The sequence below is a fragment of the Spermophilus citellus genome, assembly GCF_964194105.1.
Source record: "Spermophilus citellus genome assembly, chromosome: 3".
In the NCBI taxonomy this organism is placed as follows: domain Eukaryota; kingdom Metazoa; phylum Chordata; class Mammalia; order Rodentia; family Sciuridae; genus Spermophilus; species Spermophilus citellus.
Window position 1 is genome coordinate 188,133,004 of NC_138184.1, and position 21,655 is coordinate 188,154,658.

A 21,655-nucleotide genomic window follows, 5' to 3' on the forward strand; every position below is an offset into this window, starting at 1 on the left:
CACAAGTGTCTCCTCCTTTGGGGCATGGTGCTTGCATCTCTTCTATGTCCCGCAATTGGCTGAAGTGCCAAAAGAGTGAATTGTGTCTGTGACTACATCTGTATGTGTCCAGCTGTCTAGATGGACAAGAATATGCACAAAGTATTCCTTATCTTCCAAACACACAGCATTTAACTAAAGAAATAATGGTGCTTGGTGCTTAGTCTGTCTCTACTGGAACCTTAGTAAACATTAGCTACCTATTTGAGCAAAATAAGGAATAGCAATTATCTCTGGACACCAATACTGAGGCCTGTGCCTCCTATCATTGTACCTTCTCGCAACATTCATGTAATTTAGGTGAATTCTCTTTTCTCTGTCTATTATGTATTCTAGGTCTGAAGGCTAAAGGGGGGCGGGGAAAGGCATCAGTCAATGGAAAACTGATTAAAGGAATACTAAGAAGCCCAGAGCAAGAAGAGATGGAGATATCCTGCAGGTGTCCTGCACACAGGGGAAGGGTGCCAATGTCTTGTCACTCTTCCAATCTGCCACTCTCTGTCTCATGAATCAGTGTTGGAGGATGAGGTAGAATCACAGCTCCCTACTGTCTAAAGCAAGTTTGAGGTGGAGACTTAAACCTTTATAAGGGTGCTTTTGGACCAACCACAGTCTCCATTTACTTGGGTTTTTATTGTCTTAGACTAAAGATAATAATAGTATGGCAAGTATTGAGCAACTATGGTATACCAGGTACCTTCACACACACTCAGTCCTTAAACACTTCGTTAAATGAACAGGATTAACCTCTCTGACCAATGAGAAACAGGTTTAGAGAGGTTCAAAATGTTGCTCAAGATGAGTCAGGGCTTGTTCAATTTGCCCAAGGGTCTGTACTTTTTGTATCTTTAAAATATTATGTTTCTTATAGACATTTTACAGATCTGAGATATGCATACTTCTAATATTCACTAATTACATAATTTTGTCTCTTTCTTCTGTTAAATTCCTTGGAGTGAGAAAGACAATTTTATATTCCTATTACCTAACACAGTGTCTGTTACACAGAGGTGCTTGATAAATATTTAATTAAATAAAATATCAACTTCTTTGATATAATGCTCTTATTTCCTGAATGAAGTTGGGTAGATTAACAATGTGAGATGTCAGCATTCAAACATTTGATGTATTTTTACAGGTTTAATATATCTTTCCTTTATTTCTTTAAGGATGGGATCTTCCCTACAGAGAGTAAATATATAATTGATGACTATATTATGAAATGAAAAATTAATTAGAAGGTAATTAAAAATTCAGAGAACCAAGCAAAACTTTGCAAAAGGATATCTTTTTAACCCTCCTTCCCCAGAAGGTCCATTTCCCCCATTTCCTATGTCACTGTTTGCTAAATATCATGGGAGCTACATAAACAATAACTTTCTCCATTGTGGTTTAAGACTGAGGATATAAAACTACTGTTTCAGTTCAGCAATTATTTGGGAATTTACTACATGCCAGATACTAGGGATATAAAGGCAACAGGCTCTTGTCTTTATGGGGTATAGAGAAGTGATTGAAGTTTCTAAGGAAATGAATCTCTTGACTGAGAAGGAGTGTGGCTGTGTATTGGGACTGGGTTTGCTTCTAGTAAAGGATCAGCCCCTTTCTGTATTTTGTAGCACTCAGTCTAAACTTGGGTCTGTTCTAGACAGCTTTTTCATTACTGTGACTAAAGGATCTAACCAGAACAATTTTAGGGAAGAAAAGTTTACTTGGAGGCTTACAGTTTCAGAGGTCTTAGTCCACAGAGAGTCAGGTCCATTCCTCGGGTCTCAAGGTGAGGCTGAACATCATGGTGGAAGAGTACGGTGGAAGGAAGAGGCTCACATGATGATCAGGAAGCAGAGAGAGGTAAACTCCACTCTCCAGATACAAAATATATATCCAAAGCCACACCCCCAATTCCCACTTCCCCCCAGTCACACTCCACCACTCAGTTACCACTCAATTAATCCTTACCAGTGGATTAATCACTGATTGAGTTAAGACTCTCACAAACCAATCATTTATCCTCTGAACCTTCCTGTTTTATCTCACACATGAGCCTTTGGGGGACTCCTCACATCCAAACCATGAGGGGTCTTTAAAAAATTCAATTTACCCGAAGTGTTACATAATTCTTAGATAACATACACATTGCTTTTGATTTCCTTTACCATTCAAAAATTTCTGTGGAAAAAACTTGAAGATAGTTTCTCTGGTAATTGAAGGCTCAGAAGAGTGAGCTCCCATGTAGATGGTAAAAATAGTTTTGAGTGGGCAAGAAGACATCTTTCTTCAATCCCTACCTGAGTCATCTACCTCTGTGCCAACCATAGGGTTACAACTCCATTGTCACATCTTTTGGTCCAAGGAATACATCTTGCTGGAAAAGAATACCTAGCTAAAATAGAAATCAGTTGCTCTAGCAGGTGAAAGATTGTTAAAACATATGAAGCTACTTTGGCAACTCAGGGCAAACCATCCTTGGAAAGACAGAGATTTTCAGAGATTCAGGTATGTAAATTTTTTAGCTACTGCCCATGCATTAACGTGACTCCATATAGCCAAGTGAAATCAATCTTAGGCTTCCTATGTCATTATGTAAATGGAGTAGGTAATCAAATATGACTAGCAATAACAAACTCTCAGTAACAAGATGTTACATCACTTTATTTTAACTGTATAATTGATCAGAACAACAACTATTAACATACAAAGTACCATTCAGTTCAACTGCAGCTATAGGCAGGGACAAGTATCTAATTCTTAGCAGAGTCATTTACTCCCACAATCTGTCCAGACACATTAACCTAAGGACAAGTTCATAAATAGAAAATAACGATTTTCACATTGCAGCTTTCTCAAGCATGTATGTACAGGTGTGCATTCCTGTTGATGGGTGGTTTTCACAAGTTCTCTGTTCTCGATGCACTTATTCTCTTAACCTTGTGGAGACAGCTCTTTCTTTCTGCAGAGCAGATTTTTTTTTCTGTCATTCACCATTTACAATACTCTGTGAATTAATATTACTCTTCACATATAGGAAGTAGTAGAACTGATATATTTCTGCAGCACAGTTCCTTGTGTCGAAGATCATTTGGTTGCAATCATTTCCCCGCAAGGACAGCCAAACTCAATTACTGGGTTTCAGCATAACACACCCTTGCTGCAGCTTGCTCTGTTAACCCATGGCTTTGAGTCCTGGTGATGTAATGAGGGTGGGGTGTATTGGCAATTGGTACATTTCCTTATCACTATTTACAGCCATTTAAAATCATGCTGTTATTAATCCAAGTCTGACATACCTTTTCTGAAATGTTCACAGTGCAGTATTTTTGTGGCCCGACAATTTTTTTTCTTATATCATTAAAAATAAACATTTCTATAAAAATATAATACTTTCAGTGTTTACATCAACAAAACCAGTTAGAGTAATCTACGGCACATGCACTCTACAGTAGTAAGCACAAAATTCAACTGAATGAAACATTGCAAAATTCCTGACCAGAATTCATCCAGGCCAAACAGCCAGGATTTTCTGTTCTACACAGGAGCAGTGGTTGAAACCAATGAACCTTTCAGTCAGTTGTATTCTACTTTAAAAACATGCTAGGTTACCTTTAAAAATATTTACCATCACAAATTACTTGTTTATTTTCCAAGTTGGCATTAAAAAAATACAGACAAAATGTCCAAATGTCCACATTCATTTGATCAGAACAGTATCATTCTCAGTTTATTTAAAATTTTTTTTCTTTTAATATATTTTTTTAGTTGTCAAAAGACCTTTATTTTAGTTATTTATATGCGGTGCTGAGAATTGAACCCAGGGCCTCATACGTGCTAGGCAAGTGCTCTACCACTAAGCCACAACCCTAGCCCCTCAGTTGGTTTTTCAATGACAACTAAATATTTCATTGTGATTAAGCTACTTTATAAAAACCTCCCTAATGTTGTCTATGTACAATATGTAAATACCCCTATTAATTTACAAACATACCTGTGTCATGCTACTTTGAAATTTTGCATTGTCTATGGACATTCCTCCAACCAAAGGAATATGCATACAAAAATTTGAAAGGGAATGTCTACCTAACTGGTGAATGACAACATCAGTAATAAAAAGTGTTTATGACCAACAACACACAATATTTCTTTTAAATACTAGAATTCTAAATGTGTGGCCTGGTCCTGCCATACCTGTCGCAGACAACATTATCTCTTCTTTTCTATGATTAAGCAGCCTTCAAAATTTGTTATATCAGTTTCACATATGAAATCAAGTGGGATTCTGAGTTTTTAGAAATTTCAACCCAGAATTCAGGTTTTGGACCACAATACAATAGGAGTGCTGTCATAGTGGCCATTGGTCACTGGCCTGTGAGACCAAGCTTCTCTTTCTGATACTCTGTCAGATAAGAAATTCCTTAGAATCCAGCAGTTTAAATAACAAAACAAAGTCTTATACTGGTGCAATTTTGGCAAAAAGTAAAAAATACCAAATTGCCTTTCTGAGGCCAGGCAGTGAAAACTGTTGGAGAAAGTGTGGACTGCTGTTAGGGCAAGTACGATGATGTCGCTCAGAAGCAGGTGTGGTGTTCCCATCCTTCACGTGTCCATCACGCCATCAGCGTTATCTTGTGACGACAACAGAGAAGGATACGGAGCGACACACTTCACATTCACATAAGTAGCGTTCACATGGACATAGTGCTCTCCAATGAAAGTGGAGAAGATGGCAGATATCCTGGAGACCAGCTCAGAGAAGGATGGGCGCATTTCCGCTTTGGGGTGCCAACATTTAAGCATCACTTCATACCTGTTTCAGAAAGAAATACTGTTGAGAGACCCCTTGAAGTCAAGTAGTTCTGTGAAAGTAATGCATGTAAGAGCTAGCCACAGAAGATCCTGTTGGGATTTTTACTTACAAGGGATCTGGGCAGTATTCAGGTTGTAAGAGCCTTCTACCTTGCAACAGGTAAACGGTGATATCAAAGGTGTTCACATCAGGATAAGGTGGGGCTCCCCTTGTCATCAGCTCCCAGAGGAGCACACCAAAGGACCACTAGTAAAACAAGAAAAAGGAGAATTCAGGTCAGAGAGTGTGACAACACACACAGGAAGGGGAATCAGTAGCTCTTGGTAACTAAGCTTGGCTTAACATTGTCAATACCATGGCTACGGTGGAACAACGGTTTCTTTTAAAGGCAATTATTAAGCCGTACATTTCATGATATGTTTAAATGATAAGGTTTAGTTACAAGTAAATGTAGTTTTTAAAAGGACATCTGAGCTGGGTGTAGTGGCACACGCCTGTAATCTCAGCAGGCAGTGGTGGGAGGATTGCAAATTGAAGGCCAGCCTCAGCAACTTGGCAAGGCCCTAAGTAACTTAGAGAGACCCTGTCTCAAAATTTAAATCAAAACCAAAAAGAACAACAACAAAAAAACCAAACAAAAATAATAATAAAAAAAACCAAACAAACAAAACCCAAAAACACAAAACTTAGGTCTACATGACAATGAAGATTTCATCTGTATTTGGCAGAGTACATTTTCAAGTTCTCTGCTGTGGAGTCAAAGCACCAGCACATTTCTATCTTTCTCTCTTTCAATAACTTTGCTACAATTTCAGATTATTCATAAAAAGGAAGATAAAGGAAGTCTTGGAAAAGTTAAATTTGTAGGATTTAAAAATGAATGTCCATAGTCTTAAGAAAAGTAAAAATATCTAAAGGTTAATGTTAAAAGAAAAGATCTAAGTCAGTATTAGTAAAAGTCAACATTAAGAATCATACGTAATAAAACCTTTGGGCAATTATTGAAAACTAATTTCAAAAAAATGTAATTTCAAAATGTTTAAGTACTAGATGACTATAAAAGAGCTGTATCAGTCCTTCATAGGAAGATCACAGACACAGAGAGGTTAAATGACTTGCTCAAATTCTCCAATATATCTGAATTTACACTGGGATAAACATTTGAGAATTCTTGACCTTTGGGTCTTGCTGGGTCTCCTGAACTTCACTAAATATGCAATTTCTTGATTTAAAGCACTCTAGTCGGAACAGACCAGGTCATGCACATTATCTCTCCCTGGACATGTGCCAAGGTGAGCATGACACAAGAGTAAGTCAGCAAGTGCGGGTCACCCTGTGCAGAAGATCCAGGATGTCAGCTCTCACTAGGCAACGCTTCCAGATCAAGACACATATGGGGGAGGACAGAAGGCCCTGGTTAAAGACACTTGGAGGTAAAAGACAAGGGGAGTAGGAAAATGTAAAACTGAGAAGCGAACAGAGCTTACAGTTCTCGGCAAGAAAAAGCATAATGCATGTTTTTGAATTCTATGACTGAAAGAAATGAGGTAGATATTGTACTTGCTGATACGAATCTCCATGAATAGCTTTCCCTTTGCCCAGGTGTAAGAACCTTTTAAGGTAATGAATGCCTTGATCCACATAGAGATCTTAAACCCCTGCTGAGGTGGGAGCCAGGTAACTCTGCTAACTTAGCCTTTCAAAATTGAAATTTTCTTAGCCTGAAAATCCTTATGAGTCATTCTGAGAATTTTATTGTGTTAACCTTCAAGTCCCAGAATTTGTATTAAAATTTGAATCAATTGAACAAGTATTTATTGACCTTTGCTCATGTACCAGTAGGTTACCGTCCAAGTTCTGGGGTAAGTCCCAGGGCTGATTAAAAGGGTTGAGCACCGTGCAGATAACTGTTCACAGAACAATAAGATAATGCTTATAATGCTTATAACATACAGCAATAATATAAAACAGGTCAAAGCACTGTGAGAAGCCAAAGAGATAATAGTGGGTACTGAGAAAGCCTTCAGAAAGAGTGACAGGAAAGTGGGTCCTAGAAACAGGGGGAATTTGTTTCATAGGTTCGTGTAACATGAGGGCAGAAAGTGTCCAGATGGAAGGGGTGGGCCCAGAGGCAAGAATACATGTGTTTTTATTGAACCCCAAATACCAGTGCTCACCCTGCTGGATGTGTGGAGTAGATGAGGGGACTCGGGATAGATGAGGTTGAAATGGTACTGTGCAGTGGAGGTTTTTAAATGTTGAAAGTGGGCTACACTGAAATTGGTGGGATGTAACTAGTTGTGTTCCTGGAGATCTCTGTAAATACCAAGTTTAAGACAAACAGGAGAAATCGGTCCACAACACAGAGACTATTTAGGAGGCTTCTGAAGAAGAAAAGGTGAGACTGCTACAGTATGCTGACACAGAAAGCCAGAGGGGCTTTACTCCCAAATTAGGGTGGTAAAGAGGGTATCCATCATATGGTGAGGCATGCATCATGCCCTTTACAAAACATTATTTTATTTAATCCTCATCATGGGTTGTAATTGGTTATAGTTCTGTAATGTAACTGATCTTGTGGATGTTTTAAGGATGAGGAAACCAAAGTTTCCATCCACTGAGAAGCTGTCCAGTTTTGTGATCTGGGCTTCTCACTGGAGAGCCTAGGCTACCTGCAGGTTTGTCTGGGACAAATTAATTTAGAAAGGGAGCAGAGAAGGATAAAATCCTGAGGAACTAGAGGACTTGGGTAATAATTGGGTACCAAAGGGGAATTGGAGGACTCGTGGGAGAGGAGAAGTTAGAGAGAGGCAGCTTCCAGGAGAAGTACTGTACTGAAAAATATAGAAAAATATATTTGCAAAAACATACGTGGGATAACATAAAACTGCATTCAGAATATATAAAAGCCCCTTAACTCAATTAATGTAAGAAAAAAATGAAATTAAATTCTAAAACTTAAAAAAAGACAAAAGATTGGAGTAGACACTTTACAAAGGTGCTATAAGCATGTCAAGTAAGAACATAAAAAGATGTTCAGTGTCATTAGTATCAGGAAAATACAGATTAAAAAGAAAATGAGGGGGGAGGGAACATGGCCGCCGACGAGGAAGCAGTGACTCTAATGTCTCCACATTAACGAGATCAAAAAGACCCTTTGGAACAGCGGCAGTCTTCACACTGAGGAACTCCTAGCAAAATTCCATGAAGAGGGGTCCTGCCGGGATCTGGTAGGTCTATTAGAAGTGTTGGTTTGTGGCCGCTGGGACTCGGGGCCCGGGGACTGTGGTACTTGCCGGCCGTCGCCTCCCCGGCCCCGGGCGCCGCTGGAGTGCGAGCCAGAAAAACACGGACCGGGACGCGGCGCGGCTGGCTAGAAGCCGGGAACGCCGGGGGCGGAGAGAGTGACCAGGGCAGCGCTGGCTGTGGAGGCCGTGGAGGAGAGAGGCGTGGGAGCTCGAGGCAGAGACACACCGGAGAGAGCGAGCCAGCACTCCGCCATCATCCCGAAATAGCGAGAAGAAGAAGATGGCGGCGGGAAGTGAGGAAGCCTCTCCGTGTTCCGCCCCGCACCGCCGCGTCTGAAAAGCTGAGACTGACAGCTGCGACTCAGCATTAAGCCATCCAGCCGAGGCGGCTGGTCAGCCCTTCTCATCCTGCGGAGGTGGATGCCTGCCGGGCCTTCGTGGGTAGTGGCCGTAGGGTCCAGGCGGGGCTTGGGAGACAGTGGGGACCCGCCCGTGGCGTTGGTCACCCGGCAGGGGGAGGCGAACTGTCGCCGTTTGCGGAGGACACCACTGTGGCAGAGGGCTGGAGTCGCAGGGCTGCAGCGCAGGAGATAACTTCATTGAAGCCTGCTGCTACAGGTGTGTGGACACCTGGCTTTCCCTCTCCACGCATCGGGGAAAACTTAAGAGCCCCTCCCAGCTCTCCCGTGAGTGCTACAGCCAGCCCGAGGGAGTCAGAGGTGGTGCGGGACTGCCGCTCCTGCCAGGGCTGACTGCTGAGGTCTCTTGCACCAGCTACGGGGGTGTGGCTACCGGAGGGCAAGTAAAATTCGCTGAGGATTCTCAGCACCAAGCTCTACAAAATTAGGGTCTGAGGGAATGGCAATCTGGAGGAGTGAGCCCAGTCGTTCATGAAAACAGGGCTCCCGGGAGCAGCAGACCTGGCCTGTAGCCAGTACTGTGGTGAGAGGGGCCTGGCTAGAGGAAAAGTGGAAGGGATTGGACACAAGAGGAGGCCCTAGGCACTCAGGATTGGAGACTCGCCCAGTCTGGGAGGAGCTGCTGCACAGTGATTGGTTCCTGCGTACTGACGGGAAAGACTTGACCTGGTGGGCACAGCGCCACCTAGTGGAAGAGAAGTTAATCAAACTCTAAGACGGCATTTATTAGTTTTTTTTTTTTTTCTTGATTGGGGTTTTTCTTTCATCTTCATTTTTCTATCTTGTTTTTTTTTCCTTTTCTCTTTTTTTTCTTCTTTCTCTTCTAATCTTAATTTTAATTTTTTTAATTATTATTAATATATTTTTTTTAATTTTTGTTCTTTTTTAGTTCCTATTTCTTTCTTCTTTTGTCTGTTCATTTTTCTTATCCCCCTTCCTTGAATTCTACCTGCCTACTCTCATTCTCCTTAGTGACTTCTTCCCTTCCCTTCTAATACCTTTCCTCCCAAGCATCAAATAAATTTATAGGAATAAACAGTAACTCAGCAGTCAATCAGAACAGGAAGCAACATGAGCAGCTTCAAGAAACAAGGAAGAAAAGGAGTACAAACAATGCAGGATAGCCTAAATATTCAGGAGGACCTAGAGTCATCAGAAAAATGGTCATATAAAGACCTCAAGGAACACCTTAGACAGATGGAATGGAACATCAAAGAGGATACAAGACAGCAAATTCAAGCAGCGAAAGAACACATTGAGAATGAGTTACATAAACACCTAAAAGAAGAAGTTAAGCATCTTTATCAGGAGATAGAGATTATAAAGAATAATCAAACAATAATTCTAGAAATGAAGGAAACGATAAACCAGATTAAAAACTCAATTGAGAGTATCACTAACAGAGTGGAACAAGTAGAAACCAGAACGTCAGATAATGAAGACAAAATATACCATCTTGAAAAGAGTCTAGCCAACTCAGAAAGGCTGGTAAAAAATCAAGAGAAAAACATCCAAGAGATTTGGGATAACATGAAGAAACCAAACTTACGAGTCATCGGGATAGAAGAAGGTACAGAGATTCACACCAAGGGAATGAGAAATCTGCTGAATGAAATAATTACAGAAAACTTTCCAGAAATAAAAAAGGAAACAGATATACAAATTGAAGATGCATACAGGACACTGAGCACACAAAATCACAGTAGACCAATGCCAAGACACATTGTTATGAAGATATCCAATATACAGAACAAAGAGAAAATATTAAAAGCTGCAAGAGAAAGGAGACAGATTACATTTAGGGGTAAACCAATACGGTTAACAACGGACTTTTCATCACAGACACTGAAAGCAAGAAGGTCATGGAACAATGTATTTCAAACACTGAAAGACAATGGATGCCAACCAAGAATTCTGTATCCAGCAAAATTAAGCTTCAGGTATGACAACGAAATAAAGATCTTTCATGATAAACAAAAGTTAAAAGAATTTGCAGCCAGAAAACCTGCATTCAAAGCATTTTGAGCAAAACACTACACGAGGAAGAAATGAAAAACAATAACCAAAACCATCAGTGGGAAGTGCCTCAGTAAAGACAGAGGGCGAGGGGAAAGATAATCACGGAGAAACAAACTAAATTAAAAAAAAAAAAAAAAAGGATAAACAATCAAACATGGATGGAAGTTCAAACCATATATCAATAGTAACTCTGAATGTTAATGGCCTAAACTCTCCAATAAAGCGACATAGGCTGGTATCATGGATTAAAAAAACAAACCCAACAATATGCTGCCTCCAGGAGACACATCTGATCAGAAAAGACATACACAGGCTGAAGGTGAAAGGATGGGAAAAAATATACCACTCACACAGTTCTCGTAAACAAGCAGGAGTGGCCATCCTCATATTGAATAAAATCGACTTCAAGACTAAGTTAATCAAAAGGGATAAAGAAGGTCATTATATACTGTTAAAAGGAACCATTCACCAACAAGACATAACAATTATCAATATTTATGCACCAAATAATGGTGCTGCGACATTCATAAAACAAATTCTCCTCAAGTTCAAGAATCAAATAGACCACAACACAATAATTATGGGTGACTTCAACACACCTCTTTCACCATTGGACAGATCCTCCAAACAAAAATTGAATAAAGAAACTATAGAACTCAATATCACAATCAATAACCTAGACTTAACTGACATATATAGAATATATCAACCATCATCAAATGGATATACTTTTTTCTCAGCAGCACATGGATCCTTCTCAAAAATAGACCATATATTATGCCATAGGGCAACCCTCAGTAAATATAAAGGGGTGGAGATAATACCATGCATTTTATCTGATCATAATGGAATGAAACTGGAAATCAATGATAAAAGAAGGAAGGAAAACTCCTACATCACATGGAAAATGAACAATATGTTACTGAATGATCAATGGGTTACAGAAGACATAAAGGAGGAAATCAAAAAATTCTTAGAGATAAATGAAAATACAGACACAACATATCGGAATCTATGGGACACAATGAAAGCAGTTTTAAGAGGAAAATTCATTGCCTGGTGGTCATTCCTCAAAAAAAGAAAAAACCAACAAATACATGAGCTCACACTTCATCTCAAAGCCCTAGAAAAGGAAGAGCGAAACAACAGCAAATGTAGCAGAAGGCTAGAAATAATTAAAATCAGAGCGGAAATCAATGAAATTGAAACAAAAGAAACTATTGAAAAAATTAACAAAACTAAAAGTTGGTTCTTCGAAAAAATAAATAAGATCGACAGACCTTTAGCCATGCTAACGAAGAGAAGAAGAGAGAGAACTCAAATTACTAACATACGGGATGAAAAAGGCAATATCACAACAGATGCTACAGAAATACAGAAGACAATTAGAAATTATTTTGAAAACCTATATTCCAACAAAATAGAAGATAGTGAAGACATTGATAAATTTCTTAAGTCATATGATTTACCCAGACTGAGTCAGGAGGATACACACAATTTGAACAGACCAATATCAAGGGATGAAATTGAAGAAGCCATCAAAAGACTACCAACCAAGAAAAGCCCAGGACCGGATGGGTATACAGCGGAGTTTTACAAAACCTTTAAAGAAGAATTAAAACCAATACTTTTCAAGTTATTTCAGGAAATAGAAAAAGAGGGAGCTCTTCCAAATTCATTCTATAAGGCCAACATCACCCTGATTCCGAAACCAGACAAAGACACCTCAAAGAAAGAAAACTACAGACCAATATCTCTAATGAACCTAGATGCAAAAATCCTCAATAAAATTCTGGCGAATCGAATACAAAAACACATCAAAAAAATTGTGCACCATGATCAAGTAGGATTCATCCCTGGGATGCAAGGATGGTTCAATATACGGAAATCAATAAATGTTATTCACCACATCAATAGACTTAAAGATAAGAACCATATGATCATCTCGATAGATGCAGAGAAAGCATTCGACAAAGTACAGCATCCCTTTATGTTCAAAACATTAGAAAAATTAGGGATAACAGGAACTTACCTTGACATTGTAAAAGCTATCTATGCTAAGCCTCAGGCTAGCATCATTCTGAATGGACAAAAGTTGGAGGCATTCCCTCTAAAATCCGGAACAAGACAGGGATGCCCTCTATCTCCACTTCTATTCAATATAGTTCTCGAAACACTGGCCAGAGCAATTAGACGAAAGAAATTAAAGGCATAAAAATTGGAAAAGAAGAACTTAAATTATCACTATTTGCAGATGACATGATCCTATACCTAGAAGACCCAAAAGGGTCTACAAAGAAACTACTAGAGCTAATAAATGAATTCAGCAAAGTGGCAGGATATAAAATCAACACGCATAAATCAAAGGCATTTCTGTATATCAGTGACAAAACTTCTGAAACGGAAATGAGGAAAAACACTCCATTCACGATATCCTCAAAAAAAATAAAATACTTGGGAATTAACCTAACAAAAGAGGTGAAAGATTTATATAATGAAAACTACAGAACCCTAAAGAGAGAAGTTGATGAAGATCTTAGAAGATGGAAAAACATACCCTGTTCATGGATAGGCAGAACTAACATCATCAAAATGGCGATATTACCAAAAGTTCTCTATAGGTTTAATGCAATGCCAATCAAAATCCCAACGGCATATCTTGTAGAAATTGACAAAGCAATCATGAAATTCATATGGAAAAATAAAAGACCCAGAATAGCAAAAGCAATTCTAAACAGGAAGTGTGAATCAGGTGGTATAGCGATACCAGATTTCAAACTATATTACAAAGCAATAGTGACAAAAACAGCATGGTACTGGTACCAAAACAGCGGGTGGACCAATGGTACAGAATAGAGGACACAGAAACCAACCCACAAAACTACAACTATTTTATATTTGATAAAGGGGCTAAAAGCATGCAATGGAGGAAGGATAGCATCTTCAACAAATGGTGCTGGGAAAACTGGAAATCCATATGCAACAAAATGAAACTGAATCCCTTTCTCTCGCCATGCACAAAAGTTAACTCAAAATGGATCAAGGAACTTGATATCAAACCAGAGACTCTTCGTCTGATAGAAGAAAAAGTTGGCTGCGATCTACAGATTGTGGGGTCGGGCTCCAAATTCCTTAATAGGACACCCATAGCACAAGAGTTAACAACAAGAATCAACAAATGGGACTTAATTAAACTTAAAAGTTTTTTCTCAGCAAGAGAAACAATAAGAGAGGTAAATAGGGAGCCTACATCCTGGGAACAAATCTTTACTCCTCACACTTCAGATAGAGCCCTAATATCCAGAGTATACAAAGAACTCAAAAAATTAGACAATAAGACAACAAATAACCCAATGAACAAATGGGCCAAGGACATGAACAGACACTTCTCAGAGGAGGATATACAATCAATCAACAAGTACATGAAAAAATGCTCACCATCTCTAGCAGTCAGAGAAATGCAAATCAAAACCACCCTAAGATACCATCTCACTCCAGTAAGATTGGCAGCCACTATGAAGTCAAACAACAACAAGTGCTGGAGAGGTTGTGGAGAAAAGGGTACACTTGTACATTGCTGGTGGGACTGCAAATTGGTGCGGCCAATTTGGAAAGCAGTTTGGAAATTCCTGGGAAAGATGGGAATGGAACCACCATTTGACCCTGCTATTGCCCTTCTTGGACTATTCCCTGAAGACCTTAAAAGAGCATGCTACAGGGATACTGCCACATCGATGTTCATAGCAGCACAATTCACAATTGCTAGACTGTGGAACCAACCCAGATGCCCCTCAGTAGATGAATGGATAAAAAAAATGTGGCATCTATACACAATGGAGTACTATGCAGCAATAAAAAATGACAAAATCATAGAATTTGCAGGGAAATGGACGGCACTAGAGCAGATTATGCTTAGTGAAGCTAGCCAATCCCTAAAAAACAAATGTCAAATGTCTTCTTTGATATAATGAGAGCAAATATGAACAGAGCAGGGAGGAAGAGTAGGAAGAAAAGAGTAACATTAATCAGTGACATGAGATGGGAGGGAAAGGGAGAGATGAGGAAAATTGCATGGAAATGAAGGGAGACCCTCATTGCTATACAAAATTACATATAAGAGTTTGGGAGGGGAATGGGAAAATAAACAAGGTGAGAAATGAATTACAGTAGATGGGGTAGAGAGAGAAGAAGGGAGGGGAGGGGAGGGGGGATAGTAGGGGGTAGGAAAGGTAGCAGAATACAACAATTACTAATAGGGCATTATGTAAAATTGTGGATGTGTAACCGACATGATTCTGCAATCTGCATTTGGGGTAAAATTGGGGTTCATAACCCACTTCAATCTAATGTATGAAGTATGATATGTCAAGAGCTATGTAAAGTTGTGAACAACCAATAAAAAAAAAAAAGAAAAAAAAAAAAGAAAATGAGGCATCACCACAACCTATTAGAATGGTTAAAATCCAAAAAAACTGGCGATGTGAAGTGCTGGCAAGAATGATGAACGACTGGAGGACATGACCACATTGAGGAGTTTCTCATAACATGGGACATAAATTTACCTTCCAACCCAGTGGTCTCACTCTTAAGCATTTATCCCAAAGAAATAAAGAACCCGTCCACACCAAAACTTTTAAGCAAATGTCTCAACAATTATAATTACATAGAAGTAATTACCTAAAAATAGAACTCAAATGTCATTCAACTAGCAAATGGATAAATCTAAATGTGGTGCATCTGGACAATGGAATACTACTCAAAAATAAAACTACTCCCTTATAGAAACAGTACCAAAGTAATTCATTTGAACATAGAGCCACTATATGACCCAGAAATCCCACTTCAGGGTATATATCCAAAACAACTGAAAACAGGCTCTCAAAGGGAAATTTGCACAACCATGGTCACTACAGCACTATTCACATTAACCAAGGAGTGGAAGAAACCTAAAGGTCCACCAACAGATGAATGATAAAGAAAATGTTATTTATCCATACAATGGAATATTATTCAGCCTTATAAAAAAGGAGATCTAGTCATATGCTACAGTATGGAGAAGTTTTGAGAACATTATGCTAAGGGAAACAAGACAGTCACAAAAAGACAAACACTGAATAATTCCATTTTTATGACTAGGTGAATATAATTAGTATTACTGCACTATACACTTACAAGTGGATTTAGATGGTAAATTTTATGCATTTTTATCTTAATAAGAAGACTGAACTTTGTTAGAGTCTGTAAACAAGTCTGGATGGCGCCTGGCATTTTGCCAGAGGGAGTGGTTTGTGAAGTAACGCCATTAAGTGTGGAGATTCCTCATTGGTTGACTGATGTATCTAGTTTATGCTAATTAAGATAAGCTGTGTGGAATGTATAAATACCTCTGTTGTCCTACAATAAATGGCTCCTACTCCTGCTGTATCAATCTACGCAAGTTGTTCGTCCTCCCCTGGTTATTTTGCTGCAGCCGGACTGCGGCAGAACTTGATATATTGATACTACTGATTTAGCAACATGGGTCTCTCTCAAATGCATTATAAAATGAAAGGCAACAGACTCACAAGGCTACTGATGGTATGATTCCAGTTATATAACATTCTAGAGAGAAAAATACCAACTATAGATATAGAAAATAAATCAGTGATTTCCAGGTCCTTGGGATAAGGTAGAGGTTGACTACAAAAGGGCACAAGGAAATTTTTCTGATGATGGAAACTCTACATCCTGATGGTGATGCACTGGCCCAAACTTGATGAACTCTATGCTACAAATGGTGAGCAATAGATGCGTTGCACAATGAGGATGGACATGGATAGAAGACAGGAAGGGAGGAGTTGCCAGTTTGGTGGGAAAGCATTTGATTTTGAACAAGACAAATTTGTGATCAAATGATACCAGCTGATAAGAGCCTCCAGATGGAGAGAGGGTCAAAGGAGATTGTTGATGGAAATGGGGGCAATTGTTCAGGGAGTTCCATCCCTGAAGACAAAAATCTTGGGGGTTAGCTACATCTAGTGCATAAGAGAAAGAAAAGAAGCAGTCAAGGATAAAGAAAACATAACCAAGTAGCAGGAGGAAAACCAGATGGTGCAGTATCCAGAAACCAAAGGAAAGGATAATTTCAAGAAGGAAGGGATGGTCAACAACATTAAATGCTTCAGAAAGATGAGGCAAGATGAGAGTTGAGAAGAAGCAGCTGGACTGAACAAAAGGAGAAGTCAATACAGACTTTAATGAAAGAACTTCTGCTGAGTGTGAAACATTGCACAATGCTGGGTGTGAGTAATTTCAAGAGTAGTAACACACTAATTTATTTGAATGGACTCAAGACTATTGAGTTAGCCAAACTCCATCTGGGCAATTGCTAGAAAGAGAATCTGTCTACAAGCAGGCAAGTTTTTGCTTGTAGGTCTCAACATGCACACATGCTTTTGGAAATGTTCCATGAATGTTGGTTCAAAAGACTGTGCTGTCTTTGTGCAAATTTATCCAGGCAATCAGTATCCACTCGCCAAAGCAGCATTGTGTGTGGATTACTCAGGTTTCACCTTTATGTCATACAGTATCGTGTCTTTCAAGGAGAGGGAGAGAACACTGCCTTATCTACAGAAGAGAAATTTCCAGTCAAGCACCTCAGGCTTGACTCCCCGTCTGCTTTTACAAACTGGAGCCAACTCTTACAACTTAATAAAAAGACAAAACAGCCCAATTTTTAAAAATAAGGCAATTAAAAAAAATTGCCTCTTGCTATGTGAGGAGCATTGGCCTCCATGCTGTGTGTTTGTTGAGGAGGCAGTGGTAGTGGTGCTTGTGTGTTGTTGTCAAAAAGCTCAGGGGCTGGAATTGTGGCTCAGCGGTAGAGCGCTCCCCTAGCATGGGTGGGACCTGGGTTCGATTCTCAGCACCATATAAAAATAAAGGCATTGTGTTGTGTCAAAAAAAAAAAAAAAGATTCTTTCTCTCTCTCTTAAAAAAAAAGCTTAGAATTCTAACTTCTGCCTTGAACATGCAAAATTTCATTAGACTCTCTCTTTTTAATCAGCTTTGCTGATGTATGATTTATAGGTTGTAAGATATACAAATTATAAGTATATAGTCAATGATGACCACTAAATTTACATAGTTTATACCTATCATTGTGATCTAGTTTCAGATCACTTTCAACATTCCAGGAAGTTCCCTCATGTCCATTTGTAGGCAATCCTCATGCCCATACGCAGTCCAGGCAAACACTGATCTGTTTTCTTTCTCTATGGTTTTGCCTCTTTCCAGAAATTGTGTATAAATGGGGTCATTCAAAATCTAATCTTTTGAGTCTACCTTCTTTTACTTAACATGATGTTTGTGAGGTTTACCTCATCCATGTTATAGCATGTAACAGTAGTTCTGTTACATTGCTCAATGGCATCACTCCATTTTATGGACATACTACCTTTTGTTTGTCCATTCACCAAATGATGAACTTCAAGATTGCCCTTGTTTTTTGACTATTATGAATACAACTACTGTGATCATTTGCCTAAAAAAAGTCTTCATGTGGCATACATTTTCATGTGGGTTAGCTAGCTATTTATACAACTTTTGGCAAAATGTCTATTCAAATCTGGTGCCTATTTTAAAAAACTGGATTTTATCTCTTATTGAGTTTAAGAGTTGGCTCCAGTTCTTAATGGTAGACTGGGAGTCAAGTCTGAATGAACAGTCTGTTCTTTGAGGATGGATTACTTCTTCTTACCTTATGCCTTTACCTGCTACCATCACAAGTCCCCAGCCACCCTCTCTAGGACTCACTTCTATCATCTCTTTTAGAATCTTTCAGGGTCAAAACCCCAGGCATTAAGCTCCAACATGGTTTATTATTTCTTTTCTCAATCTTACACCCCCAGCAGTCCCATTTTTCCACCATGACCAATGACACATTTATTTATTGGAGAAAAAAGAAAGCCAGTCACCTCAGTTTTCTTTCTGGTATTTCCTCCACCTCTTTATAGGAACTGAAACTTGGTATTCACTTTATAATACAGTTTCTTTGACCTACCAACAGAGGCCACACCTCTCCCTCTTGCTGACTCAGGGATGAGAGTAAAATGACTGGATTCCCAATATTACATTCAGATCCCTGTCCCCTGTCATCTCTCAATAGCTGCTAACTCTTTCTTGTTTGTACATAGCCTCGATGAACATTATTTTTAGCCCAAGTTGTCAGCAGATATCCTGAGTTTGCACTTTTTTCTCTCTCAGTTGTTATCCTTACAGGCAGAAATGTTAAATTTTTCTCTCCCTCCAGATATCACAATTATCTGGACCTGTTACGTGCAACAGAGTAAGTATACACTCTCCATTCCTTTCAACTCCCAGGCTCCTCAGCAAATTCTGGACCTTCTGAGTACTCAAGGAGCTCAGTTTCCAAGACATGTCCAGCACAGTAAGCAGCAATGGATGTAGTAACCATCCCAGATTGTTCGTGAAACTTTTTCTTCCTCTGCCTTTCATGGTAATCTCTTCTCCAGGGTCTTCCGCCTTTCTATTTTCTCCCTCACTTCATACATGTAGGTTCTTTGAATAATTACTTTGAGACTCTCAAGAGCATGTTCCTAGGCTTGACCTCTGGCATGTGATGATGTTTGAAAGTCATTAGGTTTAGATGAGGTCATAAGGATGGGGTCCTTATGGTGGGATAAGTGCCCTTATTAGAATAAACACTGGAGGGTTTGCCCCCATTCTCTTTCAACCATGTGAGGACATAGTGAAAATGTGGTCATCTATAAGGCAGGAAGAGGACAACCTGGTGCTGGACTCCTGGCCTCCAGAATTGTTAGAAATAAATTTCTACTGTTGAAGTCAGTCAATCTATTTTTTTTAAAATTATGCCAGCCTGAGAGCTGATTAATATAACATAATCTTTTTTACAAGCCTCAGATCCTTGTTTCCAAGTGCCTAATGGATGTGTCTGCCTAGGTGGAGTAATCCCAAGTCAAACTGAATGTGGTCAAGGCTCAACTTGTTATTTTTTTCTCCAAATCTAGCTTTTGCTCTTGTGCTTTATATTTCTTAATACACCAGCCTATAGCTTTGCTCATCTTTGAATTTTATCAGTTCTTACTAAATACTGTTAATTCTACCTCAGAGATCCTTTTCCTTCCACCTCTTCCTTTCCGTTCTCACAGTTTTTCTATTATTCCAAGATCTACATCTCAATTGATCGTCCTGCCCCCATCCCTCTCTAGTCATTTTACAGAATGAAGATGGATTGTAATCTAACCTGATCACTTTTGTTTGTTTCCATGTGACCAGAAAATAAATTTCAAACTCTAGTTTGGTAAAAACCTTTATGATCTATCATGAATCTATTTTCTTAAATCTGTAGCTTCCCTCTACGCCTTCCATTCTTGCCAAATCACCCACTAAATCCTCTGTCCTCAGCACTTAAACATTCTTATACTTTCCTGCCCCTTTGCTTTTCCTGGAGTGATATTTCCATTCACCCAGCCGTCCAGTTCCAAACCTGCTATCCCTTAGGGCCCATTTCAGGTGCTACCTCCTCCATAGGGGTGTAAGAGGAATGTAGGAGAGCTGGTCCCCCAGGTGAGCGTCTTGCCCATCCTCAGCTGTTCAGCTGCATGCCTTTTGAAGTGTGTTGTCTGAGAGGATCATGGCTTTTACTGATAAAGGAGGACTCTTTTCTAATCAGGCATGAGGATCATGCCCTCCCTGCTGGATCTGCCTCAGTTACAGCTTCCAGATATCTCCAAGTGGAATTCTTGCTGCCCTTGGACTATGAAAGGTAGTGCAATCCCAGACCACTTTGTGCTACAGTCATTGATGGCCATGTCTTTTCTTCCCTGTCGATCAAAGCTCCTGCAGGACAAAGCTTATGCCTAATTCAACTTGGCACTTCCCAAGGAGCCAGCTTGATACTCCATTTAACAAATGTTGGATAAGCAAGTGAATTTATGAAAATATACTATGGGTGTTAACTTTAATTTTTAATTAATTTTTATTAATTCATTTATCTTTATATGTGAAACAATTAATAAAAATTATTTTTTTTTTAAAAATTAATTGCCATAAAACTACAAAGAAGTGGGGTATGAAAGTAAAAGAGGAAAAAAGTCAGGGATAATCAGTACATTACCACATCTGATTTGGTGGTGAACTTCTGTGTTTGTAGACTTTCTAAAGCCATCCACTTCACTGGCAGTTTTGCACCTGTTTTGTTGTGTACGCTATAGTATTCTTTGTCATACATATCCCTGGCAAGACCAAAATCAGCAACCTTGACAGTGAATTTTTCATCCAGCCTACAGAAAGAAAAAAAAAAAAAAACTAGTGGTAGCTGAAATAAAATAATTGACAAAGATGTCAGATATCTATAGATCAGAACAAGTGGCTTCAATATTTGAAATCCATAACTTACGAAGCAGGGCTTCCTTTGGCCTATTGACAAACACTAAATTACAGTGGAATTCTTGAATAAAAATGTTTGACATTTATGTTACAAATTCAGCAGGCTGAGGAGGGGGATCATGAATGATATGGCATTGGAAAGTCCTTTTTGCTTTAATGGAGATCTGGAGAAAAAGTAAAGCTGTCTCCCTCCCAGCTCTCCTTAGCTGAAAAATAGAGTACGTCAACTGACTACCCAACACAATTCCCTATCTTCACTTGTCAGTTCATCAGCAATACTCAGTTCCATGTGAGAGGCATGACATGGGATTGTTATTTTACTTCTTCATTCTCACATGTGTCAGGTCAGTATATAAAACTCAAATATTTCACCACTGAGATAATAGAGAAATAGGATCCAAATAAAGCATCTAACACACTAAGATTAAGACACACAAACATACACACACACACACACACACACACACATTCTGCTAACTGGTTTAAGTTGGATTTTATGATGTTACATTGACCAAAACCAAGGTAGAAAATTAATAGCATAGCTCCTTCATTCACACATACCATAGGTCCTGAATCAGTGCTCGGCAAGGGGAAGGCACAGAATCAATTGCAAACTGTTGACTGTTGTGTTATACAGCCAGGCAGCCAGACACAAATAAAAGTTCTTTGTATATTCATTCCCAAATACCATTTTTGGTAGGGCGTCTGCAGGCTGACTT

At 39.2% G+C, this 21,655-nt stretch overlaps 1 protein-coding gene across 3 annotated transcripts in view; it reads right to left on the bottom strand.

Annotated features, from left to right (window-relative positions):
• Positions 1-2,673: 2,673 nt before the first annotated feature.
• The window catches only part of MET (MET proto-oncogene, receptor tyrosine kinase), a 117,220-nt gene continuing 98,238 nt past the window's right edge, over positions 2,674-21,655 (bottom strand). For all 3 annotated transcript variants that reach the window (XM_081288265.1, XM_081288263.1, XM_081288264.1), the window contains 3 exons: positions 20,665-20,830; positions 4,950-5,086; positions 2,674-4,840 (listed from right to left, as the gene is read on the bottom strand). In XM_081288265.1, the coding sequence (XP_081144391.1) occupies positions 4,630-4,840; positions 4,950-5,086; positions 20,665-20,830 (514 nt within the window). In that variant the 3' untranslated portion in view covers positions 2,674-4,629. The remainder of the gene's footprint in view (positions 4,841-4,949; positions 5,087-20,664; positions 20,831-21,655) is intronic.